The following is a 24272-nucleotide window of genomic DNA, read 5'->3' as shown; positions in this document are numbered from 1 at the left end:
CACCCGTGTTAATCTTCATCATCCGTTGGCAGCAGATTTTTATCAAGCATATCTTGCTACATTTTTACATTCATCCTTCCTTCATTGAAATGACGTTTGCCAGTACCGAATGGTGAAAAACATCCCCACACCATGATGTTCTCATCTCCAAAATTCACTGTTAGTATGGGGGGGATGTTTTTTGGGGTGATGTGCAGTGCCATTTGACCCTCAAATATGGTGTGCGTTATGGCATCCAATTAATTCAAATTTGGTCTCATCTGACAAACTATATTCTCCCTAGTATTTCACTGGCTTGTCTAAATGCTGTGCAGCAAATGTTAAATGAGCTTCAACATGCTTTTTCCTAAGCAATGGAGTCTTGCATGGTGAGCGTGCATACAGGCCATGGCGGTTGAGTGCGTTACTCATTGTTTTCTTTCAAACAATTGTACCTGCCAATTGCAGGTCTTTCTGAAGCTCTCTACAAGTGGCCCTTGGCTCTTGGACAACTCTTCTGATAATTCTTTTCACTCCTCTGTCAGAAATCTTGCGAGGAGCAAGATGGACAGTTTATGGTGAAATTATGTTCTTTCCACTTCCACTGGATTATGGCCCCAACAGTGCTCACTGAAACATTCAGAAGTTTAGAAATCCTTCTGTAACCAATCAGTATGTTTTGCAACATTGAGGTTGCAAAGATCTTGAGAGTTTTTTTTGCTTTCTAATTACGGATATATTTCCTCTGGTGTCTTGGCTTTCCATGCCTTTTTGCACATCCCTTCCTTCAAGCGTACAATACATTTTTCCTGTGTCATTGCATTTTATTACAGATAACTTTGTTTCTGAACGTATTTGTTTTGGTGTCTTTGTATGTAAAGCCGCGTACACACAGGCGGACTGTCTGGCCAACTTAGTCCGTCGAAACACATTTCAGCGGACAGTCCGCTCGTGTGTGGGCTTCAGCTGACTTTTTTAGTGTGCAGTCTGGCGGACTAAGTATTTCGGAATTTCCGTAATATTGTCCGTCCAAACTTTGGTTTCAGCGGACAATCCGCTCGTGAGTAGGCTAGTTCGACGGACTAAGTATGGCGCATGCTCAGAAAGGATTTACACGGCGAAAGGTTGCATTGCTGTGTATTGGACTTCCTATTTCTAGTCCCGTCGTACGTGCTGTACACGTCATCGCGCAAGCTTTCGACGGACTGTTGTTCATCCGTGTGTGGTCAAGTCTGTTCATTCGAAAGTAGGACGGACTGTCCGTCGGATTGTCTGACGGACTAAGTTGGCCAGACAGTCTGCCCGTGTGTACGCGGCTTAAGGATTACATGGGTTGTTAATGACATGTGGTGAACATTTCAGGTCATTAGCTCTTTTAGAAATATATTTACCTAGAAAAATGGTGACATGTTCAATACTTATTTTACCCGCTGTATATGCTCTTTGCTGCCTCCAAGTTGTGCTAGCTGCTTACTATTGATTTTTTTTACCTACGCATAAGTGGATTTATTTATCTATTTGTATCATTAACCATCATACAACATGTACTATGCTCACTAAGGAACATACCGGAAAAATACAGGCTGGTCGTTGAAAGAAGTATCATCCTTCAAAGTTTCCGGGCTGTCACTGAACTCTGTAAAATTCACATCACCGTTTTTCATTGCCTGGTTCTGACTTATTACTGAAATCACCGGAACTCGATTGCGCTTGTTCAGATGTTTCGGCATACTGCATGTGACGTCGGAGCCCGGTGCTCTCTTCACTGAAAATTCAAGAGCAAGGACAAACTGCTATTGTATCTCAGAGTAAGTCTTCCACATAAGAAATAAAATGCTGGTTTCATTTATCAATGGTTCTGAATTTTGTCATTTGCGCAACAATTGTTACATAGTAAGAAAAAAAAAAAAAAGACACAAGTCTACTTAGTTAAATCAATAAAAAATTAATAATAGAAAACCTCCATATAGACAATTCTATAACCCTCATTAGATCCAGAGAAAGGTAAAAAAAAAAAAAAAAAAATCATATAAAGCATGGTCCAATTTGCTCCAGCGGGGGGAAAAAAAAATCCTTCCTGGACCCCTCAAGGCAATTGAATATTCCCCAGAACCCCCTTATCCTTTGTAAATTACCTTAAAGTGGTTGTTACCCCAGCATTTCATATTCCTGATGGGTGGCTGCTGTACCATGTACATATGTGAGAAAGTCTCCTGTTCTCTTTGTATTACTTCCGTTGTGTGAAATCCCTGGTGTTCCCACTGGTCCAAACTGACTACACCAGGCAGGAGAACACGCTGTGGTCAGTTCTCTAGCTTGGGATTCAGCCTGCTCTGCTCCGATGATCAGACTTATCCTGACACCCTCCCCCGAAGCTCATAAGCAGCTGATGGACACAAAGAAGAATGTCGGAACATCCAAAAGTAAAATCAAAATAATTTATTGAAAGTCCATAAAATCAAGTGAACATAACAAACATCGATTTAAAAAAGGTGCTCAGTGGATGAGTTTCACACAGACGTGCTTACTCATCACTGAGTTTATGGACTTTCAATAAATTCTTTAGATTTTTTACTTCCGGGGTGTGCCGCCATTCTTCTTCGTTTCCATTGGATTTCCCTGGCTGCGGACCAGGCAGGCACCCGAATCTCTTCAGCAGCTAATCAGATCCCCACAGGTGGCTCTGAGCGGTGCGTTCCCAGCTCCTTCTCTCATAGGAAGCTGATAACTGAGGGAATATCATCACTTTACAAGAGAATAACTGCACCAAGTTCACTATATGAACCACAGATGTATTTATACATGGTGATCATACTCCACCCACTTCCACCAATGGGTTAGTACAACCCCCCCCCCCCACCCCAAAATCCTACATTTTCTGTCTTCTGAACGTCTTTAGGATGTGTCATCAATGGGATCCCAAGCATTTGAAATTGACGAGGTGGTCATTATATTTGCCGGCTAAGTCGCAGAGAATCCTTCTGGATTTATGAGCTTAAGGCGATGGAGCCAGCTGGTATGAATGTTGAGTTTGACCTCAACTGTTTTATTTCAAATAGGTAATATGTGTTCATTTAAAGTGGTTGTAAACCCTTACAACACACTTTAACCTACAGGTAAGCCTAGATTAAGGCTTACCTGTAGGTGCTGCAAATATCTCCTAAACCTACACCTACAATTCCCCTTACGAGGATTCTTTCTGCGCATGCGCACTTTAGAAGGGTCACGGCGTGCCGTTTTCATTAAACAACATGCCGTGACTGGTGGCTCCCGCACGCACGTCACGCGATTCCGGCCAGTCACAGATCCCAATGTCCGTGACCCCGGAAGAAAGATGGACGCTTCGAGCGGGCGAGGAAAAATCGGGGACATCGCTGGCTCCTGTGTCAGGTAAGTGACACATAATGGGCTACTATGCGATGCGATGTGATGAAATTGCGTGAAATTGCGTGGAAGAGGGGGCCCAAGAAAATGTTTGTTTGCCCAGGGCCCAATCAATATTAAAGACGGCCCTGCTACTGGCTATTTAAGCAATGCATTGTGGCCTTTGTGTAGTATTTGTAATAAAGCTGAGACAGTATGGCCTGTAACACACTATATAACAAAAATCTGAAGGATCGTCATGAATGGCCAGAACAGTATCGTGATGAGATTTTAGAAAGTGTATATGGGAAATCTATTTATTAAACATGGAGCTTTCTTTAACAATGCTACAGCTGAACTCTAGGCAGATAATCTTAGAATTCACAATGGACCTCTTGGTCTTTTTTAGCCATCACTTTTCTGCAAATCCCATTAATGAATGGAGGGGGCAAACCTTCCATTTATCCACCTGCCCTCCATTCATAGATAGATTTGCATTCATGTAAGCTATGGTATAGCATCTATGAATGGAGGAGGGAGGGGGGCAGAAGGGGAGGGCATAGTCGGTACTCTCGATGAGTGCCTGTCAAAGGACCCTCAGCTCTATTCAAAGTCTTCTGAACCCCCCCCCCCCCCCCCCCAATCCCTGCAGCAGTAATCTCCCGGGGGGTTCAGAAGACTTTGAATTTCAATTAAAGCAGCAGCCATCAGAGCAAGCACTTCACATTGTTAGTAAGGACTGTTCCTTGTACTGATCTAAATAAATACATTTTCTTTGAATCATTTTACCTTCAGGATCCGGGGTCACCAATATTTCCACTTCTGCAGACAGGCTTGCGAAAAAGTCTTTTAGGAAAAACAAGGCATCCTGGAGAAAAAAAAAAAAAAAAAAAAACATGACGGGGAATAGAACAGCAGCTACATCACAGCATCCAATCAGATCCTCTTTTTTTACCTCCTCTCTTTTGACCCCGTGCAGCACAAAAAAGTAAAAGTGAGAATCTGTCTGCTATGGGCAATGCCGATTACCGGTATATAATTCCACCACTGAACAGAGGAAAAAAAACGAAAGCAATACTGGATCTCTGGCCTAAAGCCTATTACTCCTGATAAAAGGAACGAAGAGTAATGCCGCGTACACACGATCGGAATTCCAGGAAAATGCGACCGTGTGTATGCTCCATCGGAATTTAGCTGTCCGAATTTCTGCCAGCCAAAAATTTGATAGCATGTTCTCAATTTTCCCGATTGAAAAACCTTTTATCGGAAATTCCGATCGTGTGTATGCCCTTCCGACACGCCAAAACTCACGCATGCTCAGATTCAACCTACGAGACGGAAGCTATTGGCTACTGGCTATTGAAGTTCCTTTTTCTAGTCCCATCGCACGTGTTGTACGTCACGCGTTATAAATGATCGAAATTTGATGTGACCGTGTGTTCTTGAATGACTTGGGGTAAATTCATTACTACCCTTGCAGTAAGGCTACCCTAGCACTGTAAGGGTTAAATGCATGCTTTTGTCCAGGGCAGGGGTCAAGTCCTGGGGAAAAAAAAGTGTGGGAACTCCCACCCAAGATCCACTCCCCCACCAAAAAAATAAAAAAAATAGGACATCGGGGCACGAGGCACCTCAGGGCATGGGGCCACATGGCACATCAGGCCACATGGCACGGGGCACATAGCACATCAGGGCATGGGGCACTTTAGGCCACATGGCACATCAAGCCACATAGCACATCAGGGCATGGAACACATCAGGGCACATTAGGGCACAGGGCATGGGGTACATCAGGGGGCAGATTATAGGGCACATCAGGGGATCTTACTAGCCAGCAAGCAGAGTGTCGCAGGAAGCGCCTGTCTGTAGTAAGTTTTCTCTCATGTCACCCAGCGCTGCTCGCTCCCGGCAGCCCCTCCTCTCTTCTCGTCAAACCCCATTGGCTTGTGACATCATCTGGGATAGACGAGAAGAGAGGAGGGGCTGCCAGGGAGCAAACAGCGCTGAGTGACATGAGAGAAAACGTACTACAGACAAACACTTCCTGCGACACTCTGCGTGCATCTCAACATTCGGGTCGGGTGGCTCTAGTCCTGCAAAGGGAACGGCGTTCCTGCTGTAAACAAAGTGCAGGGACGCCATTCCCACGCGCTCCCGCAGGACTCAAGCCCAGGTCTAGGGCAGGGGTTCTCAACCTCAGTCCTCAAGTACCCCCAACGGGCCATGTTTTGGGAACTTCCCTTAGATGAAATAGCTCTTATCAATGTCATGGATATTGATTTAAAGCAGCTGGGCAAAGTAAAGGAAGACCTGAAAACATGGCCTATTGGGGGGTACTTGAGGACTGAGGTTGAGAACCACTGTTCTAGGGTACCTTCATTTTTACTTACCTTTCCCCTTGCTCCTGCAGGCTTCACCTCTCTGTGTTACCGATCCCCCAAAGATGTTTCTCTTTGGCGCACTGTTGGTGACACTCTGATGTCATCGTGTACAATGTGTGACCACTAGCCCTGCATTTTAATCAAAATCACTGAGCCTCGGTTCACACTACGAATGCCATATGAATTGCATGGGCCAAAATCGCACCAAAGTCTTGTATGCACCAATTTTGGAACCGCGCTACAACCGGATCGCATGGTCTGTCTGTGCCATGAGATCCTATGCAGGCAAATGTTTGCGACCTGTGTTTGGGATGTCTCTAAGATTGCACTGACACCAGCTTCAGATCACAAGAGCAGTACATTTTAATTGTGATTTAAAATTACATTTATTGCGGGTTTCCCACACTACATTCTAGTGTGAATCCACTTTGAGGGATCATCCACAACTTAAAGTGTGTGCTGGAACACTGGTAGCCAGCACAGGGAAAAATGGCCGGGTGGAGACCACTTTGTATAGGAAACCCCTCCCTGGCAATTCGCTCATACTTGCACAATCGGGACTTCCTAAGCACACGATTAAGGGTATCCCAGTTGGACATTTCCTGCGAATGAGATGCATTTGCAAAGACAATCTAGAGTACTAACAGGAGGCTAAAGCCTCGTACACATGATCGGATTTTCTCCTGGGAATTGTTTGATGAAAGACTGTTTGCCTAAAATCCGACTGTTAGTACGCTCCATCAGACAATTGTTGGCCAACTTTCCGCCAACAAATGTTGGATGGCAGGCTAGTAAATTTTCGGAGGACAACGGTCTTTTGTCAGATTTTCCTATCGTGCTTACACAAGTCCGTCACACAAAATTTGAAAGTACAAACACGCATGCTCAGAATCAATGCTCACCAAACACGACATTAGCAGAAGGTGCCCAAAGGGTGACGCTCAAGAGCTGACATTCCTTGTAGTTACGTCAGTACGTTCGTGGTTTGTTGGCCGACAATTGTGTACCATTTGTATGCAAGACAAGTTCACGGCACACGCCCTTTGGACAAAGTGTGATGCTTTGTTTGCGGAAAACCCAATCGTGTGCACGGGGCTTAAGTTTCTGTATGATAGATTTTTTACAACGTGAGTATCCAAGATGGATGCTCGACAGGGCTTTATCCATAGCTAGACAAAAATGTAGGACTGGGCTACTGCAGAGATTTAACCACAGGAAGAATGATAAAGCCACTCAGTTAACTATATCCACCCCATGCAGTAGTGAGTTTAGTCAAATAAAAGGCATTTTCAATAGACATTTAAACTCTTTATATTCTGATGAGATTGGTGCCAACATTCTAAGGGAGGGCGTCAATGGAGTCTCCCGGAGGGCTCCTACTCTGAGCCGTTCCTCATCTCTCAGCTTCTTCCAAAATACAACTTTCTCAGTCAGTCACTTGGCTTTTTTTGTAAAGGAAACTACAGATGTGGCTCTAATGGTTGTAGGCATGTTCATGGTGGTGATAAGTTTTGTTCTTCTGCGAGTCGGAAGGTTTTCGATATTCATTCTTTCTTTAATTGCAATACCGGTTATTTGGTATATTTAATTACATGTGCTACTTGCAAAGCACAATATGTTGGAAGAACGAGACGCCTTCGTGACCGCTTCCAGGAACACATCCAGTGTGGCGAAAGATCCGTCCACCAATGTGGCTAAGCATTTCAATGCCTACCACAATGGGGATACAACAGCAATGAAAGTTCAGGTAATAGAGTCAGGGCCACCAAAAGATGGCATGACGTTTTTCGGACTTTATGTAGGAGGGAAGTATTCTGGATCTTCCATTTACTGACTCAGATATCCAGAGGTTTAAATTTTGAATGCAATGTTAGTCATTTTTATGAACAGATCGGGTAATGCTTCCCCCCCATCATCGCCCCCTCTTTCCCAGTTTCCATAATACATGCACTATATATGCACGTGTGTGTTATTTTTCTCTTACTCCCTTTATGGATGTAGCACTCTATGGAAGGGTCCGTGTGGGGCATACATGCGTTTTGCTGTGTTTCCCATAGATTTAGCGCCTCTAAGCCCTTGTACACACGGTCGGACATTCCGACGGAAAATGTCCAATCGGACCGTGTTGTCGGATAATCCGACCGTGTGTGGACTCCATCGGATTGTTTCCATCGAAATATCTGACGGACAAAGTTTTAGAGCTGGGCTATAAAACTTTCCGACAACATGATCCGATCGGACTTTGTCCGATTGTGTGTAGAGAATTGCGATCGGACAATGTGCCACGCATGCTCAGATCAAATTCCTAGACCAAAGCTATTGGCTACTAGCCTGAACGTAGTCCCGTCGTAACGAAATAACGTCATCACGTTCAGAACGATCGGATTTTCCGACAACTTTGTCCAACCGTGTGTATGAAACACCGGTATCGGACAAAATCCGACGGATTTTATTGTCGGAATGTCCGACCGTGTGTACAAGGGCTAAGACGTTGGTGTCCCTGGTGTTTTCTTTTCAGGAACTTGCAAATTGATTATGGCTGTATCTTTCCATGCCTTTATTTGGATGTTACATTATGCTTATATTTATCTATACAGACAGTCACGCATTGACATTTTGGCCTTTTGATCTGTCCATCCATGGACATTTTTACGTATACATTCCACCCTTTCATTTTGTTTTAGGCACATGTGATTCACATGTGCCTTTCTTGACATAAGAAAGCTTAAAAGTCTACACGTCTTTGTGTGTCCATTTAGGCTGCTCATATTGGTGAACGTTTACATCGTATGTGGACACGGTGGACACATTTATACATGTTTTCGAGATACCAGCTTGTGTTTCCATGTTTATGTTGACTTGTTTGAGACAAAATATAGAATTGTAATATTAATCTAATAATTTTTTATTCACTTTTCTTTTTCATTTTATTTATTTCATTTTGTTACGTTTATACATGTAATTTTAGATTACACACATTCACCCACATACATTTTTGGTAGATTTCCTTTTATTATATAGTCCATTCTTATATTTGGGCACCTTTTATTGTGCCCACTTTTTTCACATTAAGGGTCTGTCTCTCCCTCCCTCTCTTATTCTATTTTCTTTTCTTTTGTTCTTTCTCTTTTTGGCGTTTGAATACCTTCATCAATACACGCACTTTAAAGTGGTTGCAAACCCTTACAACACACTTTGACCTACAGGTAAGCCTAGATTAAGGCTTACCTGTAGCTCCAAGAAAGATCTCCTAAACCTATACGGTTTAGGAGATATTTGCCGAAAGACAGGCACCGCTGTCTACGATGCATGCGCCCTAGACAGCGGCGCGCAGGCGCACTGGGCGTGGCACCCGTCAACGGCGATATGCCGCACGTAAAAGGGCTCCCGTGCGCACGCGCGGGAGTGACATCATTGCTGCCTCGCCGAATGACAGCGGCGGAGCAGTGAGACCCACCGAGAAGATGGATGCGCCGGACTACAGGGGACAGCGGTGACTTCGCTGGCTCCTGTGTCAGGTAAGTGACACATAATGGACTACTATGCGATGCGATGCATAGTAGTCCATTATGCTTTACCTTTACAGGGAATGAAAGAGGAAGTAAACTCATGAGGGTTTACTTCCTCTTTAATGAGACACATGGTGTCTAAATTCAATATGAGAGAAACATAGTGTGACCCTATTTTTCTATTATTCATGCACCATTTAGTAGTAACAACAACATATACATTTCACTCCATTCATTTTTATGTTTACTGTGTATACATGTATTTATGTTGACTTTTTCTTATTAGTTATGTGCGTTTACATTGGTGAATGTATTTATATACACACAATAATTTTTTTTGTACACTTTTTATACACAGTTGTTATTTTGGAGGATAATCATGTTGTGCAGCTGTTCTTTATTTTGACCGCCTGATGAAGAACTGTTGATGTTACGGCGGTCCTATATAAGCTCCAGCGTTCAGTATAGTCTTTGTGATGATTAAGCACGGGTCAGATGTGTGAAACACGTGTCCTTGACTAATATCAGTTGTCCTTGGTATATCCTGGTCATTTTCAATAAAAGGCATTTTGTGTTTTGGAACCTTTGGATGTGCAGCCATTTCTTCTTTTTCTCAAGTTTTCACAGAGACGGGCCGGGGGTTAGAACTCCTACTTGGTTCCAATAGAGGTATTGCATACACCTGGAGCAGCGGATCCCTTTTCTCTTGAGCCAGCAAAAGAATATGGTAAGTAAAACTACTTTTTAATGGTAACCTGGGCAAAAAGAGCATTTAGCCCTTGCAGTGAAGGGGGAATTCCACTACATGGGTAGTTTAGAGATTTCTCTATAGTTCAGTTTTAAGGGGAACTTAATGTTTTTTTTTTGTTTTTTTTTCAGTTTTAGATATAGTGATGAAGCATCAAAACCACTGTCAGCTGGGAAAGAGTAGATGGGTGACAGTCAGGAAGGGTAGAGGGAGAAGTGCCAGGGAGGCCGATCTAGGGCTGGAACATCCCAATAAGTATGCTCAATTGAGTGACATTGGTGAAACCAGTCAGGGACCAGCACTGCTGGAGCTGAGGGACTCTCCTAGCTGCCGGGGGAAGAACGGGTTCGGCACATCACGGATCTGGTGAACAGATTACTGGGAGGGGCAGAGGAAGACCAGGTTGTCATGGTGCACATTGGCATCAATGACTAAGTCAGAGGCAGGTGGCGTGTCCTAAAGAACGATTTTAAGACTTGGAAGCTAAATTGAGGAAAAAGGACTTCCAAGGGAGTATTCTCAGGAATACTACCGACACATCGAGCCACACCAGAAAGGCAGAGGGAGATTAGGGAAGTAAACAAGTGGATGAGGAGCTGGTGTAGTAAGGAGGGGTTTGGGTTCCTGGAGGACTGGGCCAACTTCTCAGTCGATCACCAGTACTATAGAAGGGATGGACTGCACCTAAATGAGGAGGGTGCAGATCAGCTGGGAGTAAAGATGGCCAAAAAGTATTTTTTTTAAACTAGGTGATGGGGGGAGGGCCCAGAGGTAGATATAGTCACCGCAGAACATATTCCAGAGGGTAGTATTGGGGGCATTAGTGGTAGGTTGACTAAAGCACATAAACCCAAGGTAAGTATAGTAACAAGTCCTAGTTGAAATCTTGGAACACTCAATAAGAGGACAATATACAACCGGTCTAAACTATGTGGCATGTTGACCAATGCCAGGAGCCTGGCGGACAAGACGAGGAGGATTTAGATTTTGTGGGAATTTCAGAGACCTGGTTCAACAGCTCTCATGATTGGCTGGCAAACATTCAAGGGTATACCCTTTATCGCAGGGATCGAGAGAGAAAAAAGGGGGAGGGGTATGCCTATATATCAAGAATAATGTACGTAAGTGAATGTGAGAGATGACATCACTAAGGGAGCTAGGCAGGAGGTGGGATCCTTATGGGTAGAGCTCCAAAGTGATGAAACTAAGGGGATAATAATACTGGGAGTATGATATAGGCCCCCTAACCTGAGGGAGGAGGGGGAGATTTCCTATCACAAGTTGGATTAATAGCAAGGACACAAAGTGTTATCATAATGGGGGATTTTAATTATCCAGACATAGACTGGGTGGAGGGAACCATGCATTTGTCTAAGGCTCGCCAGTTCCTAAATATCTTGGAGGATAATTTCATGGTTCAGATGGTAGATGCACCAACTAGAAATAAGGTGTTACTGGATCTACTGATTACCAACACAGACCTGATCAAGCATGTGGAAATACGGGGCAATTTAGGAAACAGCGATCACAGGTCAATTGGCTTCAGTATAAATCAGACAAATAAGAAACATAAGGGGAATACAAAGACAGTGAATTTAAAAAAAGCCAACTTCCCTAAACTACGAACCTTGTTAGAAGGCATGAATTGGGATAAAATCTTAGGAACAAAGAACACAGAGGAGAGATGGGTTTGCTTTAAGCCCTTGTACACATGGTTGGATATTCAGATGGACAATGTCCGATAGGACCGTGTTGTCGGATAATCTGACCATGTGTGGGCTCCATCAGACAGTTTCCATCGGAGTATCCGACGGACATTTTCCAGCTGGGCTATAAAATTTTCCGACAACATGATCCGATCGGACTTTGTCCGATTGTGTGTAGAGAATTCCGATCGGACAAAGTGCCACGCATGCTCAGATCAAATTCCTAGACCAAAGCTATTGGCTACAAGCCTGAACGTAGTCCCATCATAACAAAATTAAGTCATCACATTCTGAATCATCGGATTTTCCCAACAACTTTGTCCGACCGTGTGTATGCAACAGTTTCGGACAAAATCCATCGGACAAAATCCGTCGGCCAAAATCCAACAGATTTGGTTGTCAGAATGTCCGACCGTGTGTACAAGGGCTAAGAGCATATTAAATAAGGGCATTAGCCAATGCATCCCATTGGGTAATAAATTTAAAAGAGCGAACAAAAGTCCCGGATGGCTTAACTCCAATGTAAAAATGCATATAAAAGCAAAGGAGAAGACCTTAAAAAAATACAAGGTTGAGGGATCATCATCAGCATTCAGACTTTATAAAGAATGCAACAAGAAATGTAAGGGTGCAATTAGGGCGGCTAAGATAGAACACGAAAGAGACACAGCGGAGGAGAGCAAAAAAATCCTAAGAAATTATTTAAGTATGTAAACAGTAAAAAAGAGAGGAGGACAGACCATATTGGCCCCATAAAGAATGAGGAAGGATATCTGGCTTCAAAGGATGGGGAGATGGCGAAGGTATTGAATTTATTCTTCTCCGCCGTCTTCACGAGGGAATCAGGGGCTTATCCTTATGACACATCACAGGAAGCACCGTCATGGCTAACAGGACAGAATTAGAATTAGACTTGGGAAATTAATAAATCACTGGGACCAGATGGCTTGCATCCGAGGGTACTAAGGGAACTTAATCAAGGAATTGCCAGACCATTATTCCTAATTTTTACTGACAGTCTAATGACTGGAATGGTACCAGCTGACTGGAGAAAAGCCAATGTAGCACCAATATTTAAAAAGGACCCAAAATACATCCCTAGGAATTACAGTCCAGTTAGCTTAATATCAATAGTATGCAAGCTCTTGGCGGGGGTGATAAGGGACTATATACAAGATTTTAGTAATGAGATCATTAGCAGTAATCAGCATGGATTCATGAAGAATCATTCTTGCCAAACCAATCTATTAACCTTCTATGAGGAGGTGAGTTGCCTTCTAGATAAAGGAAGGCCCGTAGACGTGGTATATCTGAATTTTGCAAAAGCATTTGACACAGTTCCCCATAAACGTTTACTGTACAAAATAAGGTCCGTTGGCATGGACCATAGGGTGAGTACATGGATTGAAAACTGGCTAAAAGGGCGAGTTTCGAGGACGGTAATAAATGGGGAGTACTCGGAATGGTCAGGGGTGGGTAGTGGGGTCCCCCAGGTTCTGTGCTGGGAGCAATCCTATTTAATTTGTTCATAAATGACCTGGAGGATGGGGGAAACAGTTCAATCTCTGTATTTGCGGACGATACGAAGCCAAGCAGGGCAATAACTTCTCCGTAGGATGTGGAGACCTTGCAAAAAGATATGAACAAATGAATGGGGGGAGGGGCAACTACATGGCAAATGAGGTTCAATGTAGAAAAATGTAAAATAATGCATTTGGGTGGCAAAAATATGAATGCAATCTATACATTGAGGGGAGAACCTCTGGGGGAATTTAGGATGGAAAAGGACCTGGGGGTCCTAGTAGATGAGGCTCAGCAATGGCAGACAATGCCAAGCCGCTGCTAACAAAGCAAACAGAATATTGGCATTAAAAAAGGATATCAATATAAAGGGGTGGGTCCTGCGCAAATCGTGCCACTCAAATAAAATACACAAATTCAAAATAATATAAATATGTGCATACATACAAGGTTGTATGTATGCACATATTTATATTATTTTGAATTTGTGTATTTTATTTGAGTGGCACGATTTGCGCAGGACCCACCCCTTTATATTCATTATTTGATAGTTTGTGCTCACTATTTTGTCCTGCTGCATTTTTTAGTTAGCATTTGCACTTTATATCACTCAGGCTCTTTTTCACAGCATCTGTGTTTCATTATATCTGATTTTGGATTTTGTTCCACTTTAGTCACTTATTACCACTTAGCGGCGCGAAGGCTGACAACTTTTAAAAAAGGATATCAACTCCAGAGATAAAACAATAATTCTCCCGCTCTACAAGACTCTGGTCTGGCCGCACCTGGAGTATACTGTCCAGCTCTGGGCACCAGTCCTCAGGAAGGATGTGCTGGAAATGGAGCGAGTACAAAGAAGGGAAACAAAGCTAATAAAAGGTCTGGAGAATATTAGTTATGGAGAAAAGGTTGTGAGCTCTGAAATTATTCTCTCTGGAGAAGAGACGCTTGAGAGGGGATATGATTTCAATTCGTAAATACCGTACTGGTGACCCCACAATAGGGATAAAATGTTTTTGTGGAAGGGAGTTTAACAAGACTCATGCCCACTCATTAAAATTAGAAGAAAAGAGGTTTAACCTTAAACTACGTAGAGGGTTCTTTACTGTAAGAGCGGCAAGGATGCGGAATTCCCTTCCACAGGCGGTGGTCTCAGCGGGGAGCATCGATAGTTTCAAAAAAATATTAGATAAGCACCTAAATGACCCCAACATACAGGGATATACAATGTAATACCGACATATAATCACACACATAGGTTGGACTTGATGGACTTTTGTCTTTTTTTTCAACCTCACCTACTATGTAACTATGTATGTATCCTGTGCAGGCTGGCTCACAAAGGCTTTTCCCAAACAATCTTCAGAGCCTAGCTCACTAAGAAGGTAGGCACTCTATCAGAACTTAAATACCTAGAAAATTATCCATTTGGTATGACATGAATGCAAAGTTCTATTACCTAAGAAGTGCATAATAGAGTAATATTCCCAAAAGGGTTCTAACCCCGCTGTGAGGAGCCAGAGGGTCAACAAGTCCCAACAAGCATACCTCCACTGTCAATGGGATCTGGATAGTGGTAAGTTAAAATAACTGATTTTGATCTGGGGACAGGTGTAAAATACATGGATAAAACCCGCTGAGGGTGTGACACACCGCCAACAGGAGATAGTTGGATGTATTACCGTATTTATCGGCGTAAAACACGCACCAGCATATAACACGCACCCCATGTTTATGAGGGAATTTTAAGGAAAAAATCTTTTAGGAGGGAAGTTTAAGGAAAAAAAAACAAAAAAACTTACATTTAAATGCCCATCAATGCAGCCTCATCAGTGTCCATCTGCAGCCTTGTCCACCATTGGAGCCTTGTCAGTGTCATATGCAACCTTGTCCACCATTGGAGCCTTGTCAGTGTCATATGCAACCTTGTCCACCATTGGAGCCTTGTCAGTGTCATATGCAACCTTGTCCACCATTGCAGCCTTGTCAGTGTCATATGCAGCCTTGTCCACCATTGCAGCCTTGTCAGTGTCATATGCAGCCTTGTCCACCATTGCAGCCTTGTCAGTGTCATATGCAACCTTGTCCACCATTGCAGCCTTGTCAGTGTCATATGCAACCTTGTCCACCATTGCAGCCTTGTCAGTGTCATATGCAGCCTTGTCCACCATTGCAGCCTTGTCAGTCAGCCTTGTCCACCATTGCAGCCTTTTCAGTGTCATATGCAGCCTTGTCCACCATTGGAGCCTTGTCAGTGTCATATGCAGCCTTGTCCACCATTGGAGCCTTGTCAGTGTCATATGCAGCCTTGTCCACCATGGCAGCCTTGTCAGTCAGCCATGTCCAGCATTGCAGCCTTGTCAGTGTCATATGCAGCCTTGTCCACCATTGGAGCCTTGTCAGTGTCATATGCAGCCTTGTCCACCATGGCAGCCTTGTCAGTCAGCCATGTCCAGCATTGCAGCCTTGTTAGTCAGCCTTGTCCAGCATTGCAGTCTTGTCAGTCAGCCATGTCCAGCATTGCAGCCTTGTTAGTCAGCCTTGTCCAGCATTGCAGTCTTGTCAGTCAGCCTTGTCCAGCATTGCAGCCTTGTCAGTTTTTTTTTTTTTTTAAATGCCGCCGCTGAGATACAGAGCCGGATGTCCTGTGTATCTCGGCGATGCGCAGTAGTTCTAGGTGGCCTCTGGCCGCCTTTGGCTCTTCTCTGCAGCTTTCAGCCGCCTTAGGCCGTTCTTGGCAGCCGCCGATAATGGCTGAAAGCCGCTGAGAAGGCTCAGAATTGCGGGGGATCAGCGTATAACACGCACCCGCGGTTTTCCCCTGCTTTTAAGGGGAAAAAAAGTGTGTGTTATACGTCGATAAATATGGTATATGTAAACGAGCGGGTGTGAAATACACTCTATTGTACGTCTTATCTTATCTATGCTAATATCCTCAAAAAGGGAAATTCCACCTGAAGGTATACAAACTTGTGTCTGGGTTTTAATAAAAAGAGTCGTTCCTTTGGTTTTTACCTCAACATCTTGTCTGTGTATGATTCTTGGGGTAAAGGGCTGGCATTTGTTATCAGCCTGCTGGAAGTGTTTGGAGGGCAGGAGGCCCCGTTTGGTGGATGCAATCAGTGCGGGATGTCACAATATGGTATATAAAACCTCTATTAAAGCGGAAGTAAACCCTGATGGGTTTACTTCCTCTTTGATTCCCTGCATAGGTAAAGCATAATGGACTACTATGCATCACATTGCATAGCATAGTAGTCCATTATGTGTCACTTACCTGACACAGGAGCCAGGGAAGTCACTGCTGTCCCCTGTAGTTCCAAGCATCCATCTTCTTGGTGGGTCTCGCTGCTCCGGCGCTGTGATTCGCCGAAGCAGTGATAACGTCACCCCAGGGCATGCGCACGGGAGCCGACACTCGCGTCATATCGCAGCGTTCTGGGGCTTGCCCAGTGTGCCTGCATGCGCCGTAGACAGCGGTGGTGTGTAGGTTTAGGAGATATTTCTTGGACCTACAGGTAAGCCTTAATCTAGGCTTACCTGTAGGCTTACCTGTAGGTCAAAGTGGTTTGTAAGGGTTTACAACCACTTTAAACCAGCAATGTGTCCCTCACAGAGAAGAACTGAAGAGCTTAGAAGCCCCACCTACATAAGCAGCATGAGAAGTAAAGGTGTACCTGTTGACACTGGATGTAAACCAATCATGTGATCTTACACTATAATCATATGTTCTTTCAGGTTTTCACCCTGGGTTTTTTACGATGAAATAAAATCGTTTATTATTCCCTAACAGTGCAATAAAGTTTAAAAAACAAATATAACCAGATTTTTTTTTATATTTTACAGACCAGTAATGGTTGGCCAAGATTCTAGGCACTCCTACATGCTTTAAACAATAATAATCTGATAATAAATGATGGTTTTGATTGCATAAAAGATCTCTCCTACACACATCCTGAATGCAAATACAGTGTTATTGTATTACTGAATGTTTATGGAATGGAGTAACCTCAGTGCTGCTGCCCTCTGCTGGACAGACACTTGTGTACACCGGCAACTGTAAAACTTACCTGGTCGATGTTGAGGCGAAGCGGCATGAGCGTCACGCGCAGACAACATTCTTGTGGCGAAATCGAGGATTCTGGGCGAACATGTAAGGCTTTGATTGTCAACTAGAATATAAAAATAATACAGTTTAGAATAATAATTACCGATAACAACAAAACAGCAGTGTTGATAATGTTCTCCAGCACAGAAATACGAGACTGTGGTTCATGGTCCAGGCAACAAAAAAAAAAGGGTCGTGTCCAATAAGAAAGCTTAATGAAAGCCCAAATGAGCTTTGGTTTAAATTCGCTAAACTAAATTCCAGGTGTATCAACACAAAAGTCAGTTCATACCAGAACGCGATGTGGGAAACCAGTGCTTTGTGTGCGTTTCCCTCACCGCGTTCAAAACGCACTGCACTTGCCATATGCAGCGAGTGTCCGTGTTAACTTATCAACACCCCAAATGCAGGTCACAAACAGGGGAATTTTCTTTGGTTTTGCTTGACATGCGTCGCCCTTCCATGCGCTTCTTGCTGCAAAGGCCAGCTATAGGTGGGGGCAGTGGCCATTTGTTTGCACAAACAGTGAGTTTGCCTGCACCAGATAGCATGACACTACTGTACTGGATGATAAATGATATTGGTAACCACGCTCCCAAGTCTAATATATACAAGTAGACATAGGATCACAATAAATGAAAACTTTGAGATTACCACCAAAAAGTAATGCGAATAGTGTCACTATATTAAAAAGTAAGAATTTGAATCCATAAAGTAAACAAAAGTCCAAAATAAATCCAATTGGCTTGAAATAAGCATCCCCCATGAGTAAGGACAAAGCTATATCCTTTCCACCAACATCAGAGGGATGGCATCAGATGCATGCTGACGAAACGTGCTGGGCGGAGCTGCTGTGATACGTCATTTCTGGTTGTTGGAGCGCAGGTGGAATGCAAACCAGCGTTCTTAATGCTGGATTTATAGTAACCTAAATTGTAAGTACATTACTTGTTGGTTTTCAATAAAAAGTATAATACTACACCTTAAGAGCACTCTTCTCTCTCCTCTGTCATCTGCATACTTAACAAATTTTCAGCTTTCAGCACTGTTGCACTTTGTAATTTGAGTACAGTGTAGCATGACCGTGCAATTGTCATTCATTTTTATAATTTTTTTTCCCCCAAATAGAGCTTTCTTTAAAGTGGTAATTGGTCACCTCTGAGGTTTTTATTTTTTGTTAAAAAAATTGAAAGACTGAATAAAAAAAAAATTATATTTTGTTATAAAATTTTGTAAACAGGTAATTTTTCTTTTCTTTTTTTTTTTCTCCTTTATTGATTTATGCTGATGAGGTGGCAGTGATGGGCACCGATGGGTGGCACTGATGGGCACCGATTGCTTACACTGATAGGCAGCACTGCTAGGTGGTACTGATTGGCACCAATGGTGGGCATTGATAGGTGGCACTTGTGGGCATTGATAGGTGGCACTTGTGGGCATTGATAGGTGGCACATGTGGGCACTGGCAGGGGGTACTAAATGGCACAGAGGAGGCAGATGTGCCTCCTCCTTCTTCTGGACCAATGTCCCTTTAACATACGCCAGTGATCAGCTTTTTTTTTTTCTTCTCACGCTGTCAGCATGAGGAGAAAAAAAAAAAAAGATCACCGAGCTTTTGTTTACATCATGTGATCAGCTGTCATTGGCTGACAACTAATCACACAATAAGGGGCCGGGACTGGCCCCTTACTAGGATCGGTGATCAGCAGAGTCTCTGTGACTTGGTGATCACAGCGCGCATGCAGGGAGCGTGCACAGGGGAGGACGCCCTATGACGGCCTCCCAGAAATTGAGGTCTGCGCTGTAGCCTTCATTTGGCTATGGCCCAGACCTCAAGTGGTTAATATGGTTTCAAACTTAAATTCACCTAATCTTGGTTTAAGTCACCAATTTGCGTGGATGCGAGAACCTATCAAAAAAAAAAAAAAGCCTGCCCCTGAAAGCAACCGCGGAGTGCGACTCTTGCTTTCTTTGTGGAAGCAGTGGCCTCACTGCAGAGGTCTGACACACCCCATGCTGAGTCATAGCTCTCCAATCAGAAGGAGCCGATTGCAGATCTATAGGTCTAAGTCACTAGGGCAGTGATGGCGAACCTTGGCACCCCAGATGTTTTGGAACTACATTTCCCATGATGTTCATGCACTGCAGAGTGCAGTTGAGCATCATGGGAAATGTAGTTCCAAAACATCTGGAGTGCCAAGGTTCGCCATCACTGCGCTAGGGCTTTAAGGACCTCTCCAAGGGCCAATGCTTTCACATGCAGGCCAAGATCCCATCTCTACAGTAGAGCTGCACAATTAATCGTCAAGAATCGTTATCGCCATCTAAAGTGTTTCACGATTCTTTCTATGCAAAGAATTCTCTCTGCTCTTCTGAAGCCACAACCCTCAAAAGAAAGGAAGAGAAAAACTGGGCATTCTGCCAAGAATCACAACATTCTTTATCAGTTGAACTTAAGTATAAACATTGTAACAATTTTTCAATGGAATAGACTTTGTGTGTAAGTTAAAAAAGTTTAACCACTGAAACACTAAACCTTTTTCTGAAATTTACTGGTTTCAAGAAAAAATATATATTTTTTTTTTGCTAGAAAATTACTTGGAGCCCCCAAACATTATATATATATTTTTTAGTAGACACCCTAGAGCAGTGATGGCGAACCTTGGCACCCCAGATGTTTTGGAACTACATTTCCCATGATGCTCATGCACTCTGCAGTGTAGTGGAGTATCATGGGAAATGTAGTTCCAAAACATCTGGGGTTCCGAGGTTCACCATCACTGCCCTAGAGAATAAAATGGTGGTTGTTGCAACATTTTATGTCACACTGTATTTGCGCAGCGGTCTTTCAAATGCAATTTTTTTTTTTTACATTACTTTAAATTAATAATAAAAAAAGAAAAAAAAAAAAAACAGTAAAGTTAGCCCGTTTTTTTTTTTTTTTTTTGTATAATGTGAAAGATTTTACATCACGAGAATCACAATCTTTTTATTCTAAGCAAAAAAATTGCGATTCTCATTTTGGCCAGAATCGTGCAGCTCTACTCTACAGCATGCTGGCAGGGAACAGGCTTTTCTATTCAGGCTGTGGCTGCTTTAGAAAGAAAAAAAAGTAAGACATTGAACCCCTTTTTTGTTTTGATGCAGCTTTTCTTTTCTCTGGTGAAAAGGTAGAGTTTACCTTTACAGTGAAAATCCCCTTTAACACACCACACTGACTCCTCTTGCAGATAGCTTTGCACATACAAAACCTTGAGAGCAAAATTTCTTACTGCAGCTGCAGATGCGATTGTGTAATCACCGGATAAACAGATCACTTCCACATGTCTGCACACTGAAGCAGAAGCTGTGGTTTTGGGCTATTTTGGATATAGGATTGATGACCTTATAATAATTCAACACTGTATCCAAGGGAAATAAAATCTCTGCCCCTCTTAAAGTGGAACTAAACCCTGCTATCTTTTTCAGCCATGGAAGCTGCCATCTTGGCCCCTGTTTGATCTGCACATGTGATCAGTAATGACTCCAGCCATTTGATGGTCTGACAGTTTGGTTGACAGCATAAGCAAATGCGACAGTTACATTCCCGGAATGTGCAAGAAATGTAACTGTTTTTTGAAACCGTTAAATCGATGGGTTTAGACCCCTTTCACACTGGGGCGTTTTTCAAGCGCTTTAGCGTTAAAAAAAACGTTTGTAAAGCGCTTGAAAGAAGCCTCATCTCCCAATGTGAAAACCCGAGTGCTTTAAGAGCCCTTTCACAATGTCAGCGCCCAAAAAACGCTCGTAAAGCACCGCTTAAACTAGCAGCACTTTACCAGATTTTTTCGAGCGCTATTGGGGCGCATTTAACCCCTGCTAGTGGCCAAATAAAGGGTTAAAAGCTCCCACAAAACGCTGCTGCCAAAAGAGTTTTTCAGGCGCTTTTCAGGCGCTTCCCATTGATTTCAATGGGAAGGGGCGCTTTAGGAGCGTTGTATTCACCGCTCCAAAAGCGCTGCAAAAAAGCTGCTTGCAGGACTTTTTTTGACGCCCTGCCAGCGCAGCGCCTCAGTGTGAAAGCACTCGGGCTTTTACATTGGGATTGCAGTTGTGGCTTCTTTCAGGCGCTTTTTTTTAACGCTAAAACGCCTGAAAAATGCCAGTGTGAAAGGGATCGCAGTGTGAAAGCACTCAGGCTTTTACATTGGGATTGCAGTTGCGGCTTCTTTCTAGCGCTTTTTTTTAACGCTAAAGCGCCTAAAAAACGCCCAAAAAAATGCCCCAGTGTGAAAGGGGGTCTAAGTTCCGCTTTAGGCCCCTTTCACACATGCAGACTGATCATTTCATCAGTTCAGTCATGTCAAAACGGATGAAGTATTCATCAGTGTTTTATCTGTTTTTCAACAATGCTCATCAATTTTTCATCTGGTTTTTGAAATCCACTACCAATGCAAAAACAAATGAAAAATGAAATGAAAATTTGTCAGTTTATATCTGTTTTTCATTCGATCCGTTTTTTTTAAACTGAAGAAAAAAAATAGAGCTTTGATCAGTTTAGAAAAAAAAAAAAAAAAAAAGTATGATGCCAGATGCGGATGTAAACTGATGATCATCCATTTACATCAGTTTTCCATAGAGATGCTTTGATGTCCGTTTTCCATCTGTCAACGGATGGATGATAAACTGACAACATGTGTAAAACGAGCCCTAGCCCTTGTACACACGGTCGGACATTCTGACAACCAAATCTGTTGGATTTTGTCTGACGGATTTTGTCCGAAACTGTTGCATACACACGGTCGGACAAAGTTGTCGGAAAATCCGATTGTACACAACGTGATGACGTTATATTGTTATGACGGGACTACGTTCAGGCTAGTAGCCAATAGCTTTGGTCTAGGAATTTGATCTGAGCATGCGTGGCACTTTGTCCGTCGGAGTAGGCTACACATGATTGGAGTATGTCCGATCGGAGCATTTTGTCTGAAAATTTTACGGACAAGTTGGAAAACTTGGTCCGTCGGATACTCCGACGGAAACAGTCCGATGGAGACCACACACAGTCGGAATATCCAACAAAACGATAGGACACATTCCGTCGGAATCTCCAACCGTGTGTACAAGGGCTTACTCCAGGCTGTTCCTGGGAAGGAGTGTGATGGGAATACATGAGAAGAGATCCAGCAGAGGATTTTTTTCATCAGCTTTTCCAGTAAAAAATAAAATAAAAGTGTGAATAGCAGCGGATATGACTCAAGCTGAATTGTAGTTTAACTACTGTACTTGTTTACTGGGCACTTTTACCCCCCTCCTGCCCAGACCAATTTTCAGCTTTCAGTGCTGACGCACTTTGAATGACAATTGCGCAGTCATACAACGCTGTACCCAAATGACATTTTTATTAATTTTTTTCCACATACCATAGCTTTTCTGTCAGTTCAAACCAGTCTTAGCCATCCTCTGGCTGCGCTCATCAATAAGGTGTTTCTATTGGCAGGACTGCGGTTCCCCCAGATGTTTTTTCCATGCTTTAAACCATTAGGGCTTGTTACATTTTTGGTGCCCTTCTGAAGAACGATCCATGTTGGATCACTCTTCGGAGGGCATCTGACAGGCAGCGAGGAGGAGAGTTGTTCTGCGCCAGTTTTGACTCCATAAAATCTATACCCACCATGCCTCAATCGTATGCATTGGATACGGTTGTGGGGCCATTCAGCTGAATGTGTTGCATGGGGGGGGGGGGTTCTGGCTAGCTTTTGGATCACCACAATGCTTTGCAGCTTAAGCATGAACCCAACCCCCACAACCACTCTAAACAAGGCCTTAAAGTAAACTGTTGTGCATGAAAATCCCAGTAAATCAGCAGTCAGAAATAATCAAACCAGCCCCCCCCCCCACCAACAATCATGCCATAGACAAGATCCATTAAACTCCAGATTCCAATAGATATATTTTATACATTGTTACACTGGTCCAGCTTGGATTGATGTATTGTGGCATACCTGACTTTGATGACCCTGGAAGCTGTAAATGACTGTAAAACGCAGCGATCTCCACTTTCTTCCATGTCCTGCATCGATGCCCTGCTCCATTCCGAACACAGGAGGTTGGCTGCTCAGCATGGGCACCATTCAGAGGATGCTTTGTATTTCCTCAATAATTGCAAAGCGTTCTATGACTGGACAAGGTGGAGAGCAGGACGTCACTGCCTTGCCTCTGTGCCTACTCCAATCGTAGAACGCTTCGCAATTATTCAGAAAATGCAAAGCTTTCTATAAATGGTGCCCATGCTGAGCAGCCCACCTCCTGCGTTTAAAGGGCAGCCGTTGGGTATGTAAAGCAAAAGCAAGTGGAGATCACTGGAATAGCGGTGTCTCTACCGTGATATCCAGCTTTGTAGGGGATTTGGCCAGGCATGGCAGATACACTGGTCCCAGCCCCCCGCCCGTGGAAATGCATTAAAAATGCAGCAGGAACGCGTCAACTCCCAAGTTACATTTTTGATGCGGTTTTTGAGTCGCATGACCTATGAAAAACATACCAGAAGCCCAATAAAATCGTGGCAAAATCGCATGTATTTTCATTGCCATTATCAACAACTTTTTCTTTATCTGCAAACTGCCGAAAACACCATTTCCGCCCTATACGTTTCGTCCCGCCGAGACTGCGGTGCATCTCTAACTTCTACATTACCATATTCATGCATACCAATGAACCAAGTTATAGTATATTTTCTAAGGTAGAACAATGTTCCCGGGAGAAAAAAAAAGATAATCTTCTAGAGCTTTGAAGTAAGAACTGAATTTTAGAGTATGGTTTGTAATACGGGGTATAGGAGAATTGGTCAAGAGGTAAATACTTTTGCCCGCTGCTGGGTAATTTGCTGTTCTGTTCTGTATGACACATACTTACATACTTTCAACAAGCCATATATTGGAAATACCTATACACCTGCTTATTTATGCAATTATCAGC

The 24272-nt window shown here is 43.2% G+C and overlaps 1 protein-coding gene across 1 annotated transcript in view; it reads right to left on the bottom strand.

Annotated features, from left to right (window-relative positions):
• The window catches only part of ATG2B (autophagy related 2B), a gene marked incomplete in the record, with an annotated part of 199484 nt that overhangs the window by 12230 nt on the left and 162982 nt on the right, over nucleotides 1-24272 (bottom strand). The window contains 3 exon segments of the mRNA XM_077466778.1: nucleotides 1549-1744; nucleotides 4132-4210; nucleotides 17278-17379. Coding sequence (XP_077322904.1) covers nucleotides 1549-1744; nucleotides 4132-4210; nucleotides 17278-17379 — 377 coding nt within the window.

This window comes from Lithobates pipiens, unplaced genomic scaffold (genome assembly GCF_037356315.1).
Source record: "Lithobates pipiens isolate NorthernLeopardFrog02 unplaced genomic scaffold, aLitPip1_a1.2 Scaffold_37, whole genome shotgun sequence".
Taxonomy (NCBI): domain Eukaryota; kingdom Metazoa; phylum Chordata; class Amphibia; order Anura; family Ranidae; genus Lithobates; species Lithobates pipiens.
The sequence above is the reverse complement of the archived record's forward strand: the minus strand, read 5'-3'. Positions and strand labels throughout refer to the sequence as shown.